The 20,562-nt window shown below is 36.1% G+C and overlaps 1 protein-coding gene across 3 annotated transcripts in view; it reads right to left on the bottom strand.

Annotated features, from left to right (window-relative positions):
- Positions 1 to 15,440: 15,440 nt before the first annotated feature.
- The window catches only part of MRPL42 (mitochondrial ribosomal protein L42), a 31,375-nt gene continuing 26,253 nt past the window's right edge, over positions 15,441 to 20,562 (bottom strand). For all 3 annotated transcript variants that reach the window (XM_034644006.1, XM_002921780.4, XM_019802342.2), the window contains one exon: positions 15,441 to 15,606. In XM_034644006.1, coding sequence (XP_034499897.1) covers positions 15,561 to 15,606 — 46 coding nt within the window. In that variant the 3' untranslated portion in view covers positions 15,441 to 15,560. The remainder of the gene's footprint in view (positions 15,607 to 20,562) is intronic.

The following is a 20,562-nucleotide window of genomic DNA, read 5'->3' as shown; positions in this document are numbered from 1 at the left end:
ATAGACGTAGAGGGTATAATACTAAGTGAAATTAATCAGACAGAGAAAGACAAATACCAAATACAATTTCACTCATATGTGGAATTTAAGGAACAAAACAAATTAAGAAAGATAAATCAAAGAACAGACTCTTAAATTAAAGCACGAACTGGTGGATGCCAGAGGGAAGGTGAGTGGGGGGAGGAGTGAAATAGATAAAGGAGATCAAAAGTACACTTACCTTGATGAGCACCAAGAAATGCATAGAACTGTTGAATTCCTATATTGAACGCGTGAACCCAATACAACACTGTATGTTAACATACCTCAATTTTAAAAAGGGGGAAATGGAGTTGACCTTTGACAATATAAATGAAGTAATAAGCTTTGACAATATAAATTCAAACAAGACTTATTTGAAGTCATTGTGAATGAGGTCTCTCTCCTTTAGTAAAAAGTGACTGAAACCCAAGTCAAAACTAGCTTGGGCAAAAAGGAATCTGCTGGAAGGCTCATCAGTTCTGAGATGGCAAGAGCATACCTGGGCCTCACAGACAAGGGATCAGAGATTCAAATGCCGCCTGGAGTCTTCTTTCATCTCTCATCTCTGTTTCTCTTGTACTGGCTTCTTCGTGGGAATTATGCCACAAACATAGCGATGCTCCACCTCTCTGTCTTAGAGAGGGACTAAGCCTCTTCCCCAGCACCAGTTTTTCAAATCCCAAGGAAGGACTCTGATTACCCTGGTGTAGGTCATCTGCTCACTGAAGACCAAAACACAGTATTTTGATCAGCCCTACTCGATGTGGTCACTCATCTTTAGTCGAATAAACTTTAGCCAGGAGTTGGGACTCCCTACAGATGTTTGTGGGAGGAAAATGGACATTTTCTAGAAGAAAGAGGGTTGGAATACTTGGTCAACAAAATCAGAAATGCTTACAGCAGACACTCAATTCTTTTCTTAATGCTAAAGAATATTAAAGTCAATAAACATAATTATCACTTTAATAAGAAGGGACTTAACAACTGCAACACGAAGCTCACATGCCTGGATAAAATGCTTGACACAGGAGATAAACCAAATACTTCACCAGTGGCTTCAGTCTTTGCTTTGGTGTCCAGCCTTTGCAGATGGCCTCACTTAATGCATATTGAAAGGCAGAGCTTCACCCAGATTCCTAAAATGAATCCTAACCTTTGGGAGTTCTATGTGCCACTCTGGGACTCAAGGTCAAATCATCCTTATCTTGCTTCTGACCTTAAGCTTCAGGTCTGATAATCAGACCTCTGCTTTGCTTATCTTTTACTTAAGCCAAGCTTCCCCTCCTCTCTGACCTTCCATTCCCTCATGTGATCACCATATAGCTATAGACCTTCAGAGACAAGCTTCTTAAAAGGAATAGTACCCCAGATCATGGTTTCCAAATACCATTTTCCATTCAAAGGAAACAGGAGTCCTTAGACAAATGGCTGATGCTAGGGCTAGGGCAGGGAAGATAAGAGGAGCCTAAAACCTCTTATTGTGTGAGAAAGTAAAGAGGTACTCAAAAAACGGTGGGACATGTCAAATGGCTTAAAGGGCTCCTTATGTCACTTGACTTCTTAGGGGCATGTAAAACTACTAATCTCGTTCTCCTTCTTGAAACTTTTTCCTTCTCTAACTTCTGGCCTCTTTCTACTTCTGATTCTCTTTCTTCTTTTCTCAATGGCAGCTTCTACGAAGAGTCTTTTCTGGATATCTCACTTTCCACTCGCCTCATAAATATAGGTGTTCCTTGGGGTCTTGTCCTCAGCATTCTCTCTTCTCATTCTATTCCCTCCCTGGTGATCTTAGCTAACCTCACAGCTTCAATTACTATATAAATAATGGCTCTCAAATATATACATTTCTGAGTATACTTATGTATAGGTAGAGATGAGAGACAGATACATTCAGCACAGACATCTCTCTTAAGCCCCAGAGCGATATAGCCAACCAAAAGGCCTCCTGGATATCTCCATGAAATTTAAACTACTAGTATCTCAAAGATAACCTGTTAAAAAAAAAAAAGATAACCTGTTAAAAATTGAAGACATTACCTTCCTCTCATCTAGTATCTAGTACTACCAACACCTAATTGTCCAAGCAAGAAACTCTGGGATTATTCTTAATGTCTTCCAGCCACAGACAACTAGGACCACGTCTCTAGTTGAAGGAGGTGAGTTTATGACTCACTTCAGGAAGAATGCACAGCATAGGGAACCATGGAACTCAGTACGAGAGCATTATAAAGAACCCATTATAGGATTTGCTAATTGCGTAAGTGATTTGAGAGAGGGTCTAAGGAAGCAGAGGCCTATTCTAGGTTGGATGCGGTCAGAAAGAGGGGGAATTTTATGATTGAGATCTTAACACATCTTACGTACAGGATGGACCACCCAGAGCAAGGATAATGCTATAATTGGTAAGAAGTAGCTGTCACTCCTTTCAGCCAAAAGAAGGGGGTGTTTGGAATTTTGTGGATGGCACGGTGACCACTTTTGTCTGTGCTTAGACAAAATTATGGAATGAACCTGTTTTGTCTCGTGTCATTATGGCCTCAGAATAATCTCGCCTGATGGTATTCTGCGAGGTTCTTATGCCCAACAGGAAATAACATGGCCTACCTGTAAATGCTAGGCCAGCTTCTGAATGTCAGGAGTTGCTATTACCCCCTTCCTCATTCATTACATTTATTAGTTTCATTCCCATATAAATTAGTTACCAAGTCCTATTAATTTTCTCACGTATCTCTGGGCTCTGTTCTGTTCTCTCCATCTTCTTTGCTTCCTCTGTAACCCAGGCTGTTGTCCTTTGTCATCTGAATGACTACATCAGTTGCTGAACAGTTCACTCAACATTTCATCTCCCTCCTGTTCCAGTCCATCAGCTCCCCTCCACTCTTTACCCACAATGATGTGGGTAAATAGAGCACCTCTGCTTAAAATCTCCTTTGGTTACATTACCAAGTTGCTAATATTTAAATGGTAAAATTAAAAATCAGTAAGTTTAGCAAAGAAAATTGACTTTTTTCTTTTCTCCCTAAAAGGAATCAAAAAAGGCGGATGAGTGTATTTACATAAGGAATCAACTGAATATGGAGACTGTTTTGATATTCTGATTCCCTCTTAAGAAATTATGACTCAGTGTGAATCAACAGAGTGACAGGACTGCTAAAAAACTTACTGCATTATTGGCACCATTAGCTGAAGTGTATTTATTGTCCAGAACAAGAAATTTATGTGCAGTTCATTTCTGGGTAATCCATTTTAAGAAAGACATTATTAGAAGAGTATGTCCAGAAGAGGGCAACCAGGACAAGAAGGTTCTGGAAACCATGTCATATGGATAATCAGAACAAGTGAGGCTTACAGAAAAATAAGGAGGGATAGGACAAGCGTTTGCAAATATCCAAACAGCTGTTATACACAGAAGGGAGTAAATTTATTTTGTACAGTTCCAGGAGTAGGATCAAGTCTGAAGACTACAAATCACAGGAAGATTGATTTCTATTCAATTGAAGAAAACATTTTCTAATAATCAGAACAGTCTAATAATGAGTTGGCTTCCTGGAAAGGTAATGAACTCCTAGTTACTAGAAGAGTTCAAGCCAAAGCTGAATAGTGGTCTGAAAAGTATACTGTAAAACAGGAGTTGTCAAATCTTTCGTTAAACGGGACAGTTCTTCAATCTGTTGTGGTCTGATACTTTCATAAATTACCAAAAAAAAAAAAAAACAACCCTAAATTAGTAGACATGAAAAGAAAAAAATTAAAAGTACAGGCTTAAATTTCTTACTATCTGATTCAATGAACATTAAATTTCAGCAACTAGAATTAGAACAAACATAAAAGGGAAAAAGTGATTAAAAAAAACTTGCTCACTGAAAATGCACATTTAAGATTAGAGAACTTCTAGAACTCTTAACATTTTGTTCAATTGTAACTGAAGAAAATTATGAGTGAATTATTCATTCTCTAGATTAGACCATTATGTAATACTTTGAATAAATACTATGCATATTAATATTTTTAAATTTTTAATGTGACAGATTAGCTAATTTATTAAAATATCTAATCCGGGACTGATAATACTACTTTCAGGTAATGATGTATATCAAAACTGCTTCTATGTGTTGCTTTCATACCATTCATGAGAAAAAAAAGGTATTTGCAAAGGGATGATGGTGAAAATGGAAAAAAGGGGTTTTAAAATAACTTCCACATGCTCGGACTATTCATTTTTAACTTTGTCCAAAAAGAGGTGAGTGATGCTGTATTTTCAAAATTCATTTTCAATTCTTCACTAGTTACCAGTTTATAATTCAAATCATTTTTTGATGAAATAAACGGATTCCAGATCCATGAATTGGCTGTATCTGGACATTCTTTTAGTGGAAGATAAAATTCAAAGCATCCTATCAAATTCTTAACAGTTTGATAACTTTTTGCAGACGTGCAACATCAAGATAATCACCTTCACTGGGAATTGTTAAATTATGGAACATGTAATAACAGTCTATAGAAACCCTATTCTTTCAAGCTTCTACCTTTTGTTGTGCCCTTCAATTTGATCTGCCATTGAAAAACATGTTGCATTCCTGCCTTGCATGGAAGAATTCTGAAGATATCAAAAAAATTAATAACTCTAGTTGGCCAATTTATATTTTGAGACCAAACTGGTCTCTTGCAGTTGCGCTAAATGTTCAAATATGCTCAAAAGAACTCACCCTCTGGATAACCATCGTGTCTCAGCACGCAATCACAGTTGTTTATGATTGTCTTCCATATTATCATATAAAAAAAGAATAATCTTGAATTTACTGCATTAGCCTTTACATGGTTTATAATCTTCAACAAGTCACTAAGCACACTGTTTAGTTCAGTTGACCAAGACTTTCTCAAAGAAAGAAGTGGTATGTTGACTTACATTCTGGGTCACGGTCCTTAATTTCAGTAACTACTCCAAAATGTTTTCTTGTCACTGCCACTACATATCCAATTGTATTCCTACACAGAAGTTCAAACCACAATCATTATGTTATGTTAGTTATGTTTTTCAGCAATGAAGCTGAAAAAAAGAATTCCTCCTTCCTATTACTATCATATTCTAATAGCACATAAACTAAAGGAATTGCCATATTAGCATTATCTATACATTCATACCCATCAATAAGGTTGCAGAGAAAAAAAATTAGCTTTATTCATTCTATGAGTTAATCTACCCAAATATTTCAAGTTGTTATGTTGTTGGTAAGTGACAATTAAACTACCTTCTTTGCCGTAGATTCTTCCGTTTTCCAGAATTTTTGATGCAGTTTTTCACTAATGCCTTGACAATTACCTGCATCTATATTAGTTTTAACAAGCTAAAATTGCTTACTTTATAAAGAGCCTATAAAGCTTACTGTTTATTTATAAAATTGAATGTCTGCTTTTTCCAGCTTTTTAAATTCACTTATCTTTCTTTGAAAGTGGTCTTTTGGCTTTGGACTTACCACTATGTCTAGGCCCAGGTATTGGGGAAAATTTACAGCAAAAGAGTCGTGAGATAATTTTGGGGGGAGATAAAAATGTCTTCTATCTTGGTTGTGATGATGGTCACATGAATGTATACATTTGTTAAAGGTCATCAAACCACATATTTAAAATGTATTCATTTAATGTATATAAATTATACCTCAATAAATTTAAAAAATTGTTCTCTTTGAAGCAATCTTCCCCAAATAATATAATCTCCAGTGACTGCTTTTCCTGAACTTGAGTGATGGTATAAAATTTATCAATTGCGGGCGCCTGGGTGGCACAGCAGTTAAGCGCCTGCCTTCGGCTCAGGGCGTGATCCCGGCGTTATGGGATCGAGCCCCACATCAGGCTCCTCTGCTATGAGCCTGCTTCTTCCTCTCCCACTCCCCCTGCTTGTGTTCCCTCTCTCGCTGGCTGTCTCTATCTCTGTCAAATAAATAAAATCTTTAAAAAAAATTTTATCAATTGACTACTTAATGTCTTATCTTGGTCTCCAATACTGCCTTATTGTTTAGCTCTCCCCTCACCTCAACCCTTACTAACTACTGTGTGCAGGAGAGACACCGTTAAAATATAGGAATTAAACTGATAAGGAAATTATCAGTTACTGAGTATATCAATGAGTGATCATTCAAGTAGAGATGGTTTATAAGTAAAGGTTATAAATTTCTTTTAAACACTGGAAAAGAACAGTCTAACCAACTTTTGACTGAGGGCCGACCATATCACGTGCATTCAGCTCCATCCCACAGATATGACAATCTAAACCCCAAATCAGTAATGGAATGGAATGGTCACAGTATTTGCCGTTTTTCCCTTCAAAAAGTAGAATTTATTTCCCTATTCCCTGAACCTGGGATGGATTTGTGGAAGTAATGTTGTGCCAGTTTGAAAACTAGGTCTTAAGAGACCTTGCAGTTTCCAGTCTCGTACCTTTGAAACTCTGAAGCCATGTGAACAAGCCAGGCCTGACTTGCTGGGTAACGAGAAACACAAAGTTCTCCTTATGGCTCCAGCTGATGGTCACTCAATCACTGGACATATGGGTGACACCAGCTAAGACCAGCCAGGCTCATCAACCCAATTAAGACCTCAGATGCACTGGCAAACCCAGTCAGGATCAGGTGAACCCAACCTAGACAAGAAGATTTACCCAGAGCTGTAAACTAAATATAGGGTTTTTGTTTTCGGCTAGTAAGTATTTGGGGTGACTTATAACTTAGCAAATAGGTAACTGATATTCAAAGGTTCATCCAAAGTTCTCTTAAGAGACAGACCCTGCAAGTAGTTTTAAACACTTATTAAGAAGTCATTAAATCCTTTTTAAAAACACACATAAAAATCCAAAAAACCCTGAAGGTGAAGGTTAAAGCTAACATGTAAAGAATAATTTACTTACCCCTGGAAGTACTAATCAGAAAATAAGGTAGAGTGTCTCTGAATGGATAATTAGGATGAGTAAGAAAATGATCTAATGTTTTAATCAGGGGCACATCCAGTGGCATGCTAGAGCTGGTTCACTACAATCTGAGATCCAATTATTAAATTTTCATAAATTTTGTGAGCCAGTTGTTAAACTGTTGATAGATCAAATCAGCCATGATGGCATTATTTACACCATGGAAATTGGCAAACATTACCAGGCAGAGCCAGTTGTTGAACCTCTAGTATACCAATAAGCACATCTGTAGTTGCAGGCTAATTTCATCAGTCTGTGTACGCATAAATATACGTATAAAAATATCCTTAATGTTTAAAGACATTGGTTGATTCTGCCACGATGTGATCTTCAGCAAATCAATTAGTCCTACTGAATCTCAGTTCCCCTATCATCAAAGTATGTACCCAAAAATCATCTTGAAGGTGTCTTTCGGGTCTACTATTCTATCTTCTATGATCCCACTTATGGTAGTTATAGTTGATGGCAATGATGGAAAAGGCCAAAGTGATTAATTAAAATTGTCACACTGACCACGTTACTAACCACAAACTTTGCTCTAATTCAAGACAAATTTTAAAAAGTGATACATTAGTAATTCAATGTGCTTTGGATTATGGAGAAGGAAGAAGTGAATTCTGACTAGAAGCAAAAGGAGGGAAGGTCTGGGCAAGATATTTTGTCAATCAGGAATGAGGTCTCATCTTTGAATACATTGTGGCTTGAACTCTATAGGTGCTTAATAAAATTTGCTGAAATAATTAGATGCCTGGAGAGAACATTAGAAAATATAATCTTGCTGAATTAAAGACTGACTCAGGGTTCTACCTGCAATTTCCAGATGTAATTGTGGAACTCTGCCTCAGTTTTTCCATCTAAAAATGTAATTTACAAGCAACACTGTAAGAATTTACACAATCACAACTGTGAAGCATTTTAGGTTCCTACAGGAAGATGCTATATAAATATGAGGTGATGTTACTAAATCAAAGCAGATACCTTTGTGCAAAACTAGAAAGCTCATTACATATTCTTCCTGAGCATTTCTTCCTATTGTGTTAAAATATTTTTCGTTCAGAAGGTTAAACAGCACATTAGAAAATAGTAGGGGGCTAATGGCCGAACTATAATTGGGACAATATTTACAAATTATTTTGCTAAGAATATTAGCAAGTCATTTTGAACTTCTGAGAAAAAAAGATCTAAGAAATCATTCCCTTTGACTGTAAGCCATGGAGACATTTATTTATGCCTTCAGCAAATAAAAAAATTTGCTAACCTCTTGTGTTTATGTGCTGATATTCAAGTTGACTCATTTCTGGAAATTGAAAAATACACATCTGAAATTAGAAAAATATTCAAGTCAGGGTTTGTTCGCATTGCTAGAGCCTTTCAAAATGAAGGCATATGAGGTCTTTTGTTCTTAAAAAAATGCTTGGGATCTAACTAAGGTTGCTTTCTTAGAATATGTGGAAACCACACTTTCCATGTTGCATATCGATAACATTCCAGTACTAATGTTGTTATGTACTTAGTTGCACGCAAGTAAGAACTAAGACATGATGTGATATAACCTTTAATGAACTGAAAAACTATAGATTCTATTCCCAGGAAAAGACACAAGATACATATTTTCCAAATTCTACACAATTTCAGAAGTTTCATAGATATCCCCCAACCCCAAATCCCATTCATTAAATGGGAGAGTTACTACCCTCTACACTACAGCAATTCTTTTATAAAATCATATGTTTGTGGTACAATGAATGTACCAGGCCATATTAAGCACTAGGGACACAGTGGTATACAGAGCCAGTCAGGGACCTTGCAAGTTATAGAGTTTACAGTTCTGTAGATAAGATAGATATTTATCAAAATAATCACACACATACAAATGTTTAATTAAAAACTTTGATCAAGTGCTCCAGAGTAAGAATTATATCTAACTTGTGCTCCAGAGTAAGAATTATATCTAACTTAGTTCAGATACCATGGGGGCAAGAAGAGAATGGAAGGAAATATTTAAAGCATTGAGAACAAAGAAATCCCACCAACCTAGAAATCTATACCCTGCAATATTATCCTTCAAAAGTGAAGGGAAATAAAAACTTTCTCAAACAAAAATTTAAAGAATTTGTTGCCAATAGACCTGTCTCGCAAAAAAAAATATTAAAAGTTCTTTAAAGAAAAGGAAAATGATACACGTCAGAAACTCAGATCTACACAGAGAAAGAGCAACGAAGAAGGAATAAGTGAAGGTAAAATATAAACTTTAACTCTTCTTATCCTTCACTGATCTAACGTAACTTTGTTTAAAAAACAGCTGGGGCGCCTGGGTGGCACAGCGGTTACACGTCTGCCTTCGGCTCAGGGCGTGATTCCGGCGTTATGGGATCGGGCCCCACATCAGGCTCCTCTGCCATGAGCCTGCTTCTTCCTCTCCCACTCCCCCTGCTTGTGTTCCCTCTCTCGCTGGCTGTCTCTATCTCTGTCAAATAAATAAATAAAATCTTTAAAAAATAGCAACAGGGGCACCTGGCTGGCTCAGTCGGTGGAGCATGCAATTCTTGACCTTGGCGTTGTGAGTTTGAGCCCCATGTTGGGTGTAGAGATTACTTTAAAAAAAAAATCTTTAAAAAATAGCAACAGTGTATCTGATGATATGTATATATGCTTATATGGGAAATGAATCACAACAATGATACAAGAGACAGAAGGGAGGAATTAGGATTATTTTGTTACTATAAGGTACTTGCACTGCCATGAAGCAATATAGTGTTACTTAAAGTGGACTTGGCTTAGTTGCAAATATATATACGCAATCACTCTAGGGCAACCACTAAAAAAGATTTTAAAGAAAGAAGTATATTACAACAGGGCCTGGCATGTACGAAGGCCTTAAGGATGAAAAAAAAAAAAAAGAATAACAGATGTGCTAAGGAGAGAAAACAAAATCACATAAATTAATCAAAACCAAAAAAGGCAGAAAAAGAGTAAAACACAAAAGACAGAAACAAGGGCAACAAACAGAAAACAGTAGCAAATATAGTGGATAATACCCCAACTATATCAATAATCACTTTGAATGTCAATGGTCCAAAGCATCAATTAAAAGACAGAGATTGTCAGAGTGGATAAAAAACAAGACTTAATTCTATGTTGTCTGTAAGAAACCCACTTAAAATGGAAAAACACACATAGATTAAGAATAAACAGAAAGAGAGAAAGATACACTATAATAATACTATTCAAGAGAAAGCAGGAGAAGCTATATTAATTTCAGACAGAGCAAACTTCAGAGCAAGGAACCCTATCAGGGAAAAGAAGGGCATTACCTAATGATAAAAGGGTAATTTTTCTAAAGACATGACAACCGTTAATGTGTATGCACCTAACAACGGAATGCCAAAATATGTGAGGCAAAAGCTGATAAAACTGCAAGGAGAAATAGATGAATGCAGTATTATAATTGCAAACTTTAATCCCCTCTATCAGAAATGGACAGATCCAGCAGGCAGGAAATAACTAAGGACGTAGCTGAACTCAACAACACCATCAATCAACTAGATATAACGGACATCTATAGATTACTTCAACCAACAACAGTAGAATACATATTCTTCTCAAGTTCACATGGAACATTCACTAATATAGACCACATTCTTGGCCATGTAACACAACTTACCAAACTTAAAATAGAAATTATACAATGTCTGCTCTCAGACCACAGTGGGATTAAACTAGAAATCATTTACAGAAAGACAGCTGGAAAATCCCCAAGTACTTGAAGATTAAATAACACACTGCTAAATAACACGAGTCAAAGAAGAAATATCAAGAGAAATTAAACAGTATTTTGCACTAAATGAAAATGAAACAAACCTATCAAAATTTGTGAGACGCAGTGTTTAAGCCATGCTTGAAGGGAAATTTTAGCATTGAATTTATGTGTTAGATAAAGAGAAAGATTTAAAATTAACCAACCATCTAAGTTTCCACCTTAGGGAACTAGAAAAAGAAGAGCAAATTAAATCCAAAGTAAGTAGAAAAATACGAATAATGAGAATGAGAGTAGAAATCAATAAAATTGGAAACAGGAAATGAATAGAAAAAATTGATAAAACCAAAAGCTGTTCTTCGTAAAGATCAATAAAAAACAGTTAAGTCACTAGCCAGGATAACTAAGAAAAAAAGACAAGACACCAATTGCTGATACTAGAAATGGAAGAGGGGCCATTACTACAATTCCCATGGACAACTCTACATCCACAGATAACTTAGATGAAGTAGACCAATTCTTTGAATCTGGCAAAATTCACACAAGATATAGACTACTTGAATAAGCCTGTATCTATTAAACAAATTGCACTGGGACGTCTCGGTGGCTCAGTCAGTTAAGTGTCTGCCTTCAGCTCAGGTCATGATCCCGGGGTCCTGGGATCGAGCCCCGCATCAGGCTCTTTATGCTCGCCTACATCAGGCTTTTGCTCGGCAGGGAGTCTGCTTCTCCCTCTGCCTGCCGCTCCCCCTGCTTGCGCTCACGTGCTCTCTCTGACAAATAAATATCTTAAAATAAATAAATAAAAATATGGAAATTGCATCAATAACCTTCCAGAACATAAAGCACCAAGCCCAGATGTGAATTCTACCAAACGTTTAACAAAGAAATAGTAACAATTCTCTAAAATCTCTTTCAAAAGATAGAACAGAGGGAATACTTCCTAACTCATTCCATGAGGCCATTACCCTAACACCAAAACCAGACAAAGACATTGCCAGAAGAGAAAACTACAAGCCAATATCTAAAATGAATATAGATGCAAAAATCCTCAACAAAGTATTAGTAAATCAAATTGAAAAAACGTATAAAAGAGAATTATGCACCATGATCAAATGGGATTTATGCCAGGTATATAAGGCTGGTTCAACTTTCAAAGATCAATTAATGTAATCCTCCAGTATTGAAGAAGAACAAAGTTAGAGGACTGACACTATCTTATTTCAAGACTTACTATAAAGCTACAGTTATCAAGAGAGTGTGGTGCTAGTGAACTAATAGACAAAATATTTCAACAGAACAGAACAGGAGAGCCTAAAAATAGAGTCACATAAATATAGTCAACTGATTTTTGACAAAGAAGTAAATGCAATACAATGAAGCAAAGATAGGCTTGAAATAGGGGGAAGGTATATGTTGGGATATGGGAAATATCTGTACCTTCCCTTTAATTTTGCTGTGAACCTAAACTGTTCTAAAAACTAAAGTCTTTCACTTTTTTTTTTTTTTGAAGATTTATTTGAGTGGGGGAGGGGTACAGGGAGAGGGAGAGTGTCTTAAGCACACTCTGCACTGAGCACAGATCCTCAGATCATGACCTGAGCTGAAACCAAAAGTCAGACACTTAACCAACTGCCACTCAGGTGCCCCTAAAAATAAAGTCTTTTAGAAAAAAGTAAAAGTATCCACTAGGATGTTAATGACAGTATTATTTATAATAGGGAACAAAGAGAAACAATGATTATGTCTAAAAGTAGGGAGTTAATTATGATAATCAGATTATACAGTAATATGCATTTGTTACATGAGAGTAATGATATGGCAAAAAAAATCAGTTATATTAAATGAAAAAAGGAAGTTATAAAATAGCACGCATAATTAATACTACTTTTATTTTCTGACATATATTTACGCAGTGAAATAAAATGGAAGAAGGAGAGCAAAAATTTTAGTGTTATCTTTATAAGGGATAATTATGGGTAATTTTTAGTTTCTATTTATCTACTTTTCTAACTTAAAAAAATAATGTACTATGTTCACGGTTTAAAAACATCATTATAAAAATTAAGTAGCTCAGTAGATACTAGTGAAGTAGATAAATCATCCTTAGAAAGGACCATTTTTTGCTATTGGCCTAGCAAAAAGTATAATGCCTCTTCACATGTATTAGGGGTTGGGTAAATGCTTAACAACTAGATCAACAGAATGAATAATGGACTCAGAATATTTCAACACATAAGTTCACTACTGCCATTTATTCTAGCACTCATTCTTACCTAAAGAACATCCAAATATTCTCTGGTAGAAGCACTTTAAACTACTACCTTTGGGTGAGCAACGTTTGAATACAACACAATGTGAGAGTGCCCTCTGGTGGTTTCACCGACAGTGCTTTTTATCAGCTTGAGGTGTGTTGCTCCACCTTACCAATGGACACAGAACAGGGTCGTCAAAAAAAAAAAAAAAAAAAGAACTCGGTAGTAAATTTTTCATGAAGCTCAATTAATTCCCTTTAAAGGACCGTCCCACCTTATGAAGTTTTTAAGTTTCAGGGAAAAAGGAGACAAATAAGTGGACATTTAATAAAATGTTAGTGATGACAGGTAAGTTACTACTCCTGGGGTAGTGGGGAATGGAAGAAGCAGAAAGGAGGTGATGATGGTGATGGAATATGCACTTATTTAGCAAAACTAAATAACAGCAATCCATGAAAACCAAAATTCCAGCAACTACAGTTTTAATCTGTATTTCCAGCATAATAAGATTGAAGTTAATTCTCCAAAGCTTTGAAATGTGGGTGTGATGTTTAGGTATCTTACAGTTGAACAATCTCTGTTTAGTACATCTTCGAACTTAGAAAAAATTTTTTTATTTAATTAAATTCCTTATTCTTCCTACTTTTAAAATGTGGCATATCTCAATCTTAATAAAAATTTGGATATAAATCAACCTGAAAAAATTTAACCACTTTTCAACGTCATTAAACTTGTCTGGTAAATATTTCTGATTATTAAGTTCTACCAACTTGTTTTTCTTTGATCTTTCCCCCCAGATTAATGTATTAATGAAAAAAGTAAGCCACTAAAAAACATTTCCTTTTGGTAACAGAGGGTGGCCATTATTAATTAGTTCCTTTACTCTTCCCTATTTATTTTTCTGTAGATTCTACAAAATACTTAAACCTTCAGCAAGAGTTCCTTTATTAAAAGAACTAGATTAAACAACAGACTTAAAATGAAATAAGTTTTCATTTCAATGAATTTCATTTCAATTTCACTTCACTGAAATCATTTTTCACACCAAATTTTAAAATACCACAAATATTTTACAAGTCTGAATAAAACACTTTTCCACCTTCTTAAGAGATTCCTCACCTCCTAAATAGAACTCACAGGAACAGTAATGCAATCAAGGATCACATATAAGGTGGTAGTGACAATCAACAGCAGAATAATCTACTAACATTCTCATAAAGTAGTTTAGTGATATCAACAATTTTTTTTTTAAAGATTTTATTTATTTATGTGACAGAGAGACAGCCAGCGAGAGAGGGAACACAGCAGGGGAGTGGGAAAGGAAGAAGCAGGCTTCCAGCGGAGGAGCCCGATGTAGGACTCGACCTGGAATGCCGGGATCACGCCCTTAGCCGAAGGCAGCTGCTTAACGACAGCGCTACCCAGGCGCCCCAAGTGATATCAACATTTTAACCAGAGCTGCATGTGTTCTGAAGCTAGCATAATTTCTAAAAGAGCCAGGAAAAAAAAAATCTCAAAAAAAATTATATAAACTGTAAGCAAAATGTGCTTTCTTTCTAGGAAAGTACACTCTTGGGTGAAAGAAAATACCCTTTTGTCACTGTAATACACTGTAAAAAAGCTTTGGGGCCTGACCGTTTGGATTTTGGCTCTCCCACTTGCTAAGTAGGTAGGGTTCAAGTCAATTGGCCTTCCCCGTAAAATGGGGATGATGTTCTTTCTTTAAAGAATTATTGCGAGAATTTAATAATGATGTATATAAAGGACCCGGCAGACAGTAGAACTAATTAAAATGTAACCACAGTTGACCCTTGAACAACAAGGGGGTTAGAGATACCAATCGCCATGCACTCAAAAATCCATCTATAACTTTGACTTCCCAAAAACTTAATCGCTAACGGCTTGCTGTTGACTGGTGTCCTTACCGATAACATTAATGTTCAATTAACATATATTTTAAATGTTATATGTACTTTATATTGTATTCTTACAGTAAGGCTGGGGAAAAGAAAATGTTACTAAGAAAATCATCAGAAAGAGAAAATACATTTACAGTACTGGACTATATTCATCAAAAAAAAATCTGTGTATAAATGGACCCGCACAGTTCAAACTCGTGTTGTTCAAGGGTCAACTGTAACTTAATTATTTCCTAGAAGTCAAAAGAATTGTGACATTAATTTTCTGAGTGGGCCTCATGAGTTTCTTTTCAAAGGCAATTTAAAAATTTCCTTGAGAATCAGGAGTACTATGCACATTTCTATTAATCACATTTATACTACTAATAATATTTGGCTGATAATGTAAAAATAGTTAATCACACTAGACACATAAAAATAAATGGCAGACCTTAATATCTCAAAAGCAAAGTAAGATGAAGTAGGTTTCTGTAAGTAAGAATGTCAAATCCACGATTACCCTAATATATATAAAGAAATACACATTCTAATATATGAAGACACTTTATTATTTTGCTATATAACGTATTAGTGAATATACTCCATTGCATTTTCAAATAGCAAATGAGACACAAGATAACATATTTTGATTCCTGAAAACCTCAGTATCATCTGTCTTTTGGAGGATCCAGTTTCCTACGACGTCTATGATACCTTGAAAAGAAGAAAATATTTAAGATATTATTTTAGTAAATGTTAACTGTTCTTGAAATAAATATCAAATTTCTATGATTAGTTTGTTGTTCATTAGTACTCAATGAAATCAATGAAACCTTACATATATTATATATATATTATTATATATATTATACACTATTATATATATAAGGTATATATATACATATAATGTTAGATAAATCCAAGATAAATATTTAAATTTTTCTTAATAAGAAGCCACATTTCCCCACTGTGAAAACTGTTTTCCACTAAATAAGCATTTTAGAAAGGTTTTCTTGCTGCTCTTGAGGTTGATTTCAATAAGGTAACCTGGATAATTGATCCTTAATTAAAAATTAATAATTGTCTTGGGGTGCCTGGGTGGCTCAGTCAGTTAAGCGGCTGTCTTCAGCTCAGGTCACGATCCCAGGGTTCTGGGATGGAGCCCCACATCAGGCTCCCTGCTCAGTGGGGAGCCTGCTTCTCCCTCTCCATCTGCCCCTCCTCCCAGCTCATGCTTGCTCGCTCTTCTCTCAAATACATAAAAAATAAAATCTTAAAAAAAAAACCCACAAAAAAACAAATTAATAATTGCCTTTTGAACATGCTCTATTAAAGTTTTATTATGGGGACATTCCCCCTAAATGGAGGTCTCTTAAGCTACAAAATCATGTTTTAATACACAATAGAATTCAAATAATAATATGTTTATAGAAAATGTACATCACAAAAACTGGACGGAGTGCAAACAGTGAGGAACTTTTGTTTTTGCAATCACAATATTTTAAAAATCATAATGTCCAACCCAAGCACAGGTGTGATGAAATAAAGCAACATCAGACACGACTGGTTAAAGTATTAACTGGTACAATACTTATGAAAAGCAGTGTGGCAATATGTATCAAAAAATATTTTTAAATAGTCATAGCTTTTGATCCAGTAATTCCTCTTCTGGAAATCTAGTCTAAAGCATATAGAAAAATAGTTAAAATATTAACTATCTTAATAGTAAAATATTAAATATTAATCAGGGAGGTAGAGATGCAGGACGCACATTTATATACACAGTATGATTAAAGCCATGTAAAAATACACAAACAACACTTGCAACAGATATAAAAAGAAAAATGAAATGCATTGTTAGCAGTGACTGACTTTGAGTGATTTCACCAGAGAGAATTTTTCTTTTTGCTTCTTTGCATTTCCTTATTTTCTTTATTGATTTAAGAGAATTTCTACATAGAGTACATGTGTTTATGGTGATGAGTTCTCTTCAAAAATTCCCTTAAGACCAGATTTTGGCAAGTTGGTCTAAGTTTTATTTACTTTTTTGTGAATGTGGAAATCCAGTGTAAGGATTTCTGTACCATAAATGGTAAGACATGTATCTTATGCTCTTTACTTATGATTAAGATATTGAAAGCATTCTTTTTTGCTTAACTTATGGTTTCATACAGGCAGCTCTCCTATACATTGTTTTTGATACTGATTTTTTGAAAACTGCAAACCAGAAATTTAGTAGAAAAAATGAAGTACATCTATATACAATAACACAGAACATTAAGTTGTAGAATAACACATACAGCATAATATAATTTACATAAACTTTTCTACATGTACTTATACTGGCATAGAAAAATTATAGAAAATAATCATTTTCTTAAGGGTTCCAGTTATGAGCCAGATAATCAAGGTTTGACTAGTGCAACCCTGAAAGGTGTTCTCTCAAAGCAGCTAGTGACCAGAACAGGGGTTTGGGAAGTCACACTTCCTTTTTTTTTTTTTTTTTAAAGATTTTATTTATTTATGGGGAGAGAGAGACAGCACGTACACATGAGAGGAGGGGAGGGGCAGAGACAGAGGGAGAAGCAGACTCCCCACAGAGAAGGGAGCCAGACATGGGGCTCAATCCCAGGACCCTGAGATCATGACCCAAGCTGAAGGCAGACGCTTAACCAGTCGACTGAGCCACCCAGGTGCCCGAGGAAATCACACTTTCTTATGATGAACTTCAATATCTCTTACGATCATTAGCCAGGAGCAAGCACTTTAATTATAGGGTGCCCTTATAACTTATCATCAGACTCAGACCCTTGAGAGAATTAAAAACCCACCCTATTAATAATTAACGAGAGAGTTAAACCAAGACTATTCATGGAAAACCAAGACACACTGTTACCCTTCTTAAATTACACAATGACTCAGGGATATCTGATTTATCTGTCTACAGTTCTTAATCCAGAACAGAACTTTATCTCCCGGTTCACACTGCAGCCTGATGTTCAAATCTGTTTCCTATTGATGGGGTAACTAATTTTTGTGGCCTCCGTGGAAAAATAATAAAATAGTTATTTAAATAAAAGAATACTGCTATTCATACATTTATAGGATTGATCTATATTTCAAGATATTTAAAATTATTTTCCAAATCCTTCTTATTTTCCATCCAGCCTTCCTTCAACCCTTCCATCCTTCTTCCTTCAACATAACTTTATACCTAGTAGAGCTATGTTAGCTTACATCTTCTTTTTTAAGAGGTATTACGAGAATCAGGATCACTCACCCATTCACTTATTAATTTTTAGATGTGTGAGAATCCACTACATGCCAGCGACTACTTCTAGGTGCTAAGAATTCTGTAGTACACAAAACAAGACAAAATCTCTGCCCTCATGGGCACGTATTGCACGGTGCACTGGGTGTTATACGCAACTAATGAAGCATCGAACTTTACATCGGAATCCGGGGATGTACTGTATGGTGACTAACATAATAAAAAATCATTAAAAAAAATAATTTCTTCTCAAATAAAATATCTCATACTGAGAAAAAAAAATCTCTGCCCTCATGAAACTTACGGTCAGGGAAGGTTTCAGGGAGCAAAAACCCAAAGGAAGTGAGAAAGCTAGGTTTGATGATACTAGCAGGAAAAGAATTCTATGTAGCATGAACAGCAAGTATAAGGCCTTTGAAGGAAAAGCATGTTCAAGGAACGGCCAAGAGGCCGTGTGGCTGTAACAGAGTAAACAAGGAAGAGAACAATAGGAAATGAGAATGGAGAGGTAATGGAGGATCAGATCACACAGGTTCTTATAGTAACAGATGGGAACAAATAGGGAACTACTGGAAGGTTTTCAATAGAAAAATTTTAAGAACTAAGGGAAGTTTTAACAAGGTTACTCTGCCAATATGCTAAGAACAGACTATAGAGAAGTAAAGCAGAAGGAGGGAGACCAGTTAGGAAATGACTTCAGTAAACCAGGCAAGACAGTGGCATGCACCAGGATAGTGGCAAAAGGAATGGTGATAAATGGTCAAATGTGGATACATTTTGGGAGACAGAGGATAGGATTTGCTGCCAGACCAGATGTTGGGTGTGAGACAAAGAGTCAAGAATGACACCAAGGTTTCTGGCCCAAACCACCAGAAGAATGGAACTAGCATCAACTAAGGGAAGGGGGCAGGAGAAGCTGGTTTGTAGGACACCATCAGAAGCTCAATTAGAGACAATATTAAGTTTGGGATGCCTATTAGACATGTCAAGTAGGCAGGTGGATGGATATACAGTTCTGGAGGTCAGGGGACAGGTCTTGACCAGAGATAGAATTGGGAGCCATTAGCATGCAGAAGGTATTTAAAGCCATAAGACTGGTTGAGATCACTGTGTTAGAAAATGGGACAGGAGGGGCGCCTGGGTGGCATAGCGGTTGAACGTCTGCCTTCAGCTCAGGGCGTGGTCCCGGTGTTGTGGGATCGAGCCCCACATCGGGCTCCTCTGCTGTGAGCCTGCTTCTTCCTCTCCCACTCCCCCTGCTTGTGTTCCCTCTCTCGCTGGCTGTCTCTATCTCTGTCAAATAAATAAATAAATAAATATTTAAAAAAAAAAAGAAAGAAAGAAAATGGGACAGGAAAGAGCAGAGAACCAAAGACTTGAGCACTCCCAAATTTATAGATTAAAAAAGATGAAAAGGAATCAGTAGGACAAACCAAGATAGTATATGAACTTCAGATACATAAAAACGGTTTCAATGAAGTTATTAAGATTGAATTAATGAGAAAAATAACAGAAAACCCACACACAACCATTAGGGACTTTAATATTGCTAAAATGATGTGCTCTGGAAAGAATTATAATGGAAAGAATGCACCATCACTTTTGATTTTTTTTCATGCCAACTGAGGAAGACTGAAGAAAGGAAAAACAGCTTGTACACAAATGCTAGCAACTAAGGGCATTGACATACTTGCTTCCTGAGTACTGGCAACCCTAAAGGCCAATAGGAGATACCTCAGGGGCTGCTGGGGAGGGCAAAACAACTCAGAATCATGTCCTCAGCAATTATTTACAAAGGGGCTATCTAACACAAATTGCTGTTGGGGATACCAAAAAAAAAAAAAAAAAGGATTTGCATAAGGGGCACCTTTCAAAGAATACGTTTAAAGTTCCATGACTTCAGGTAAATATAATCTAATGGCTAGGCTAGATGAATTTGTTTTCATACCCACAATATCATCTAATAGGAAGTAGTAGGAGCCGCATGGTTACATATGCTATCGTTTGAAATCAACCTTTGCACAAATCAATGTACAAATAGTCATTCGGGCAAAGGCAGAGGGTAAGGAACTAAAAGTTCCATTTAAACCCAAACCCAATGTCCTGAGTTTTCTCATCACCCACCTCCCACACTAAAAATTCAAAACAGCGCTAGCACCCACTCTCAGCATAAAGTCCAAATCTAAGACTCTTTGAATTGCCATCCCAAAGTAAATATGATCACCAGGATCAGGAAAAGGCAAAAGGCAATTCACAAATTAAGTAGTAACAATATTAACTTCAGCCTTCCAGACCAGAGATAATCTAATCACCAATGTTTATTGGCCACTGGGCTATTTCACAGAATCAGTTTTGTACAGTCATACTACCTACACTTCCAGCCCACCCACTCTGGGTGA

The sequence above is a fragment of the Ailuropoda melanoleuca genome, chromosome 15 (assembly GCF_002007445.2).
Source record: "Ailuropoda melanoleuca isolate Jingjing chromosome 15, ASM200744v2, whole genome shotgun sequence".
Classification (NCBI taxonomy): domain Eukaryota; kingdom Metazoa; phylum Chordata; class Mammalia; order Carnivora; family Ursidae; genus Ailuropoda; species Ailuropoda melanoleuca.
The sequence above is the reverse complement of the archived record's forward strand: the minus strand, read 5'-3'. Positions and strand labels throughout refer to the sequence as shown.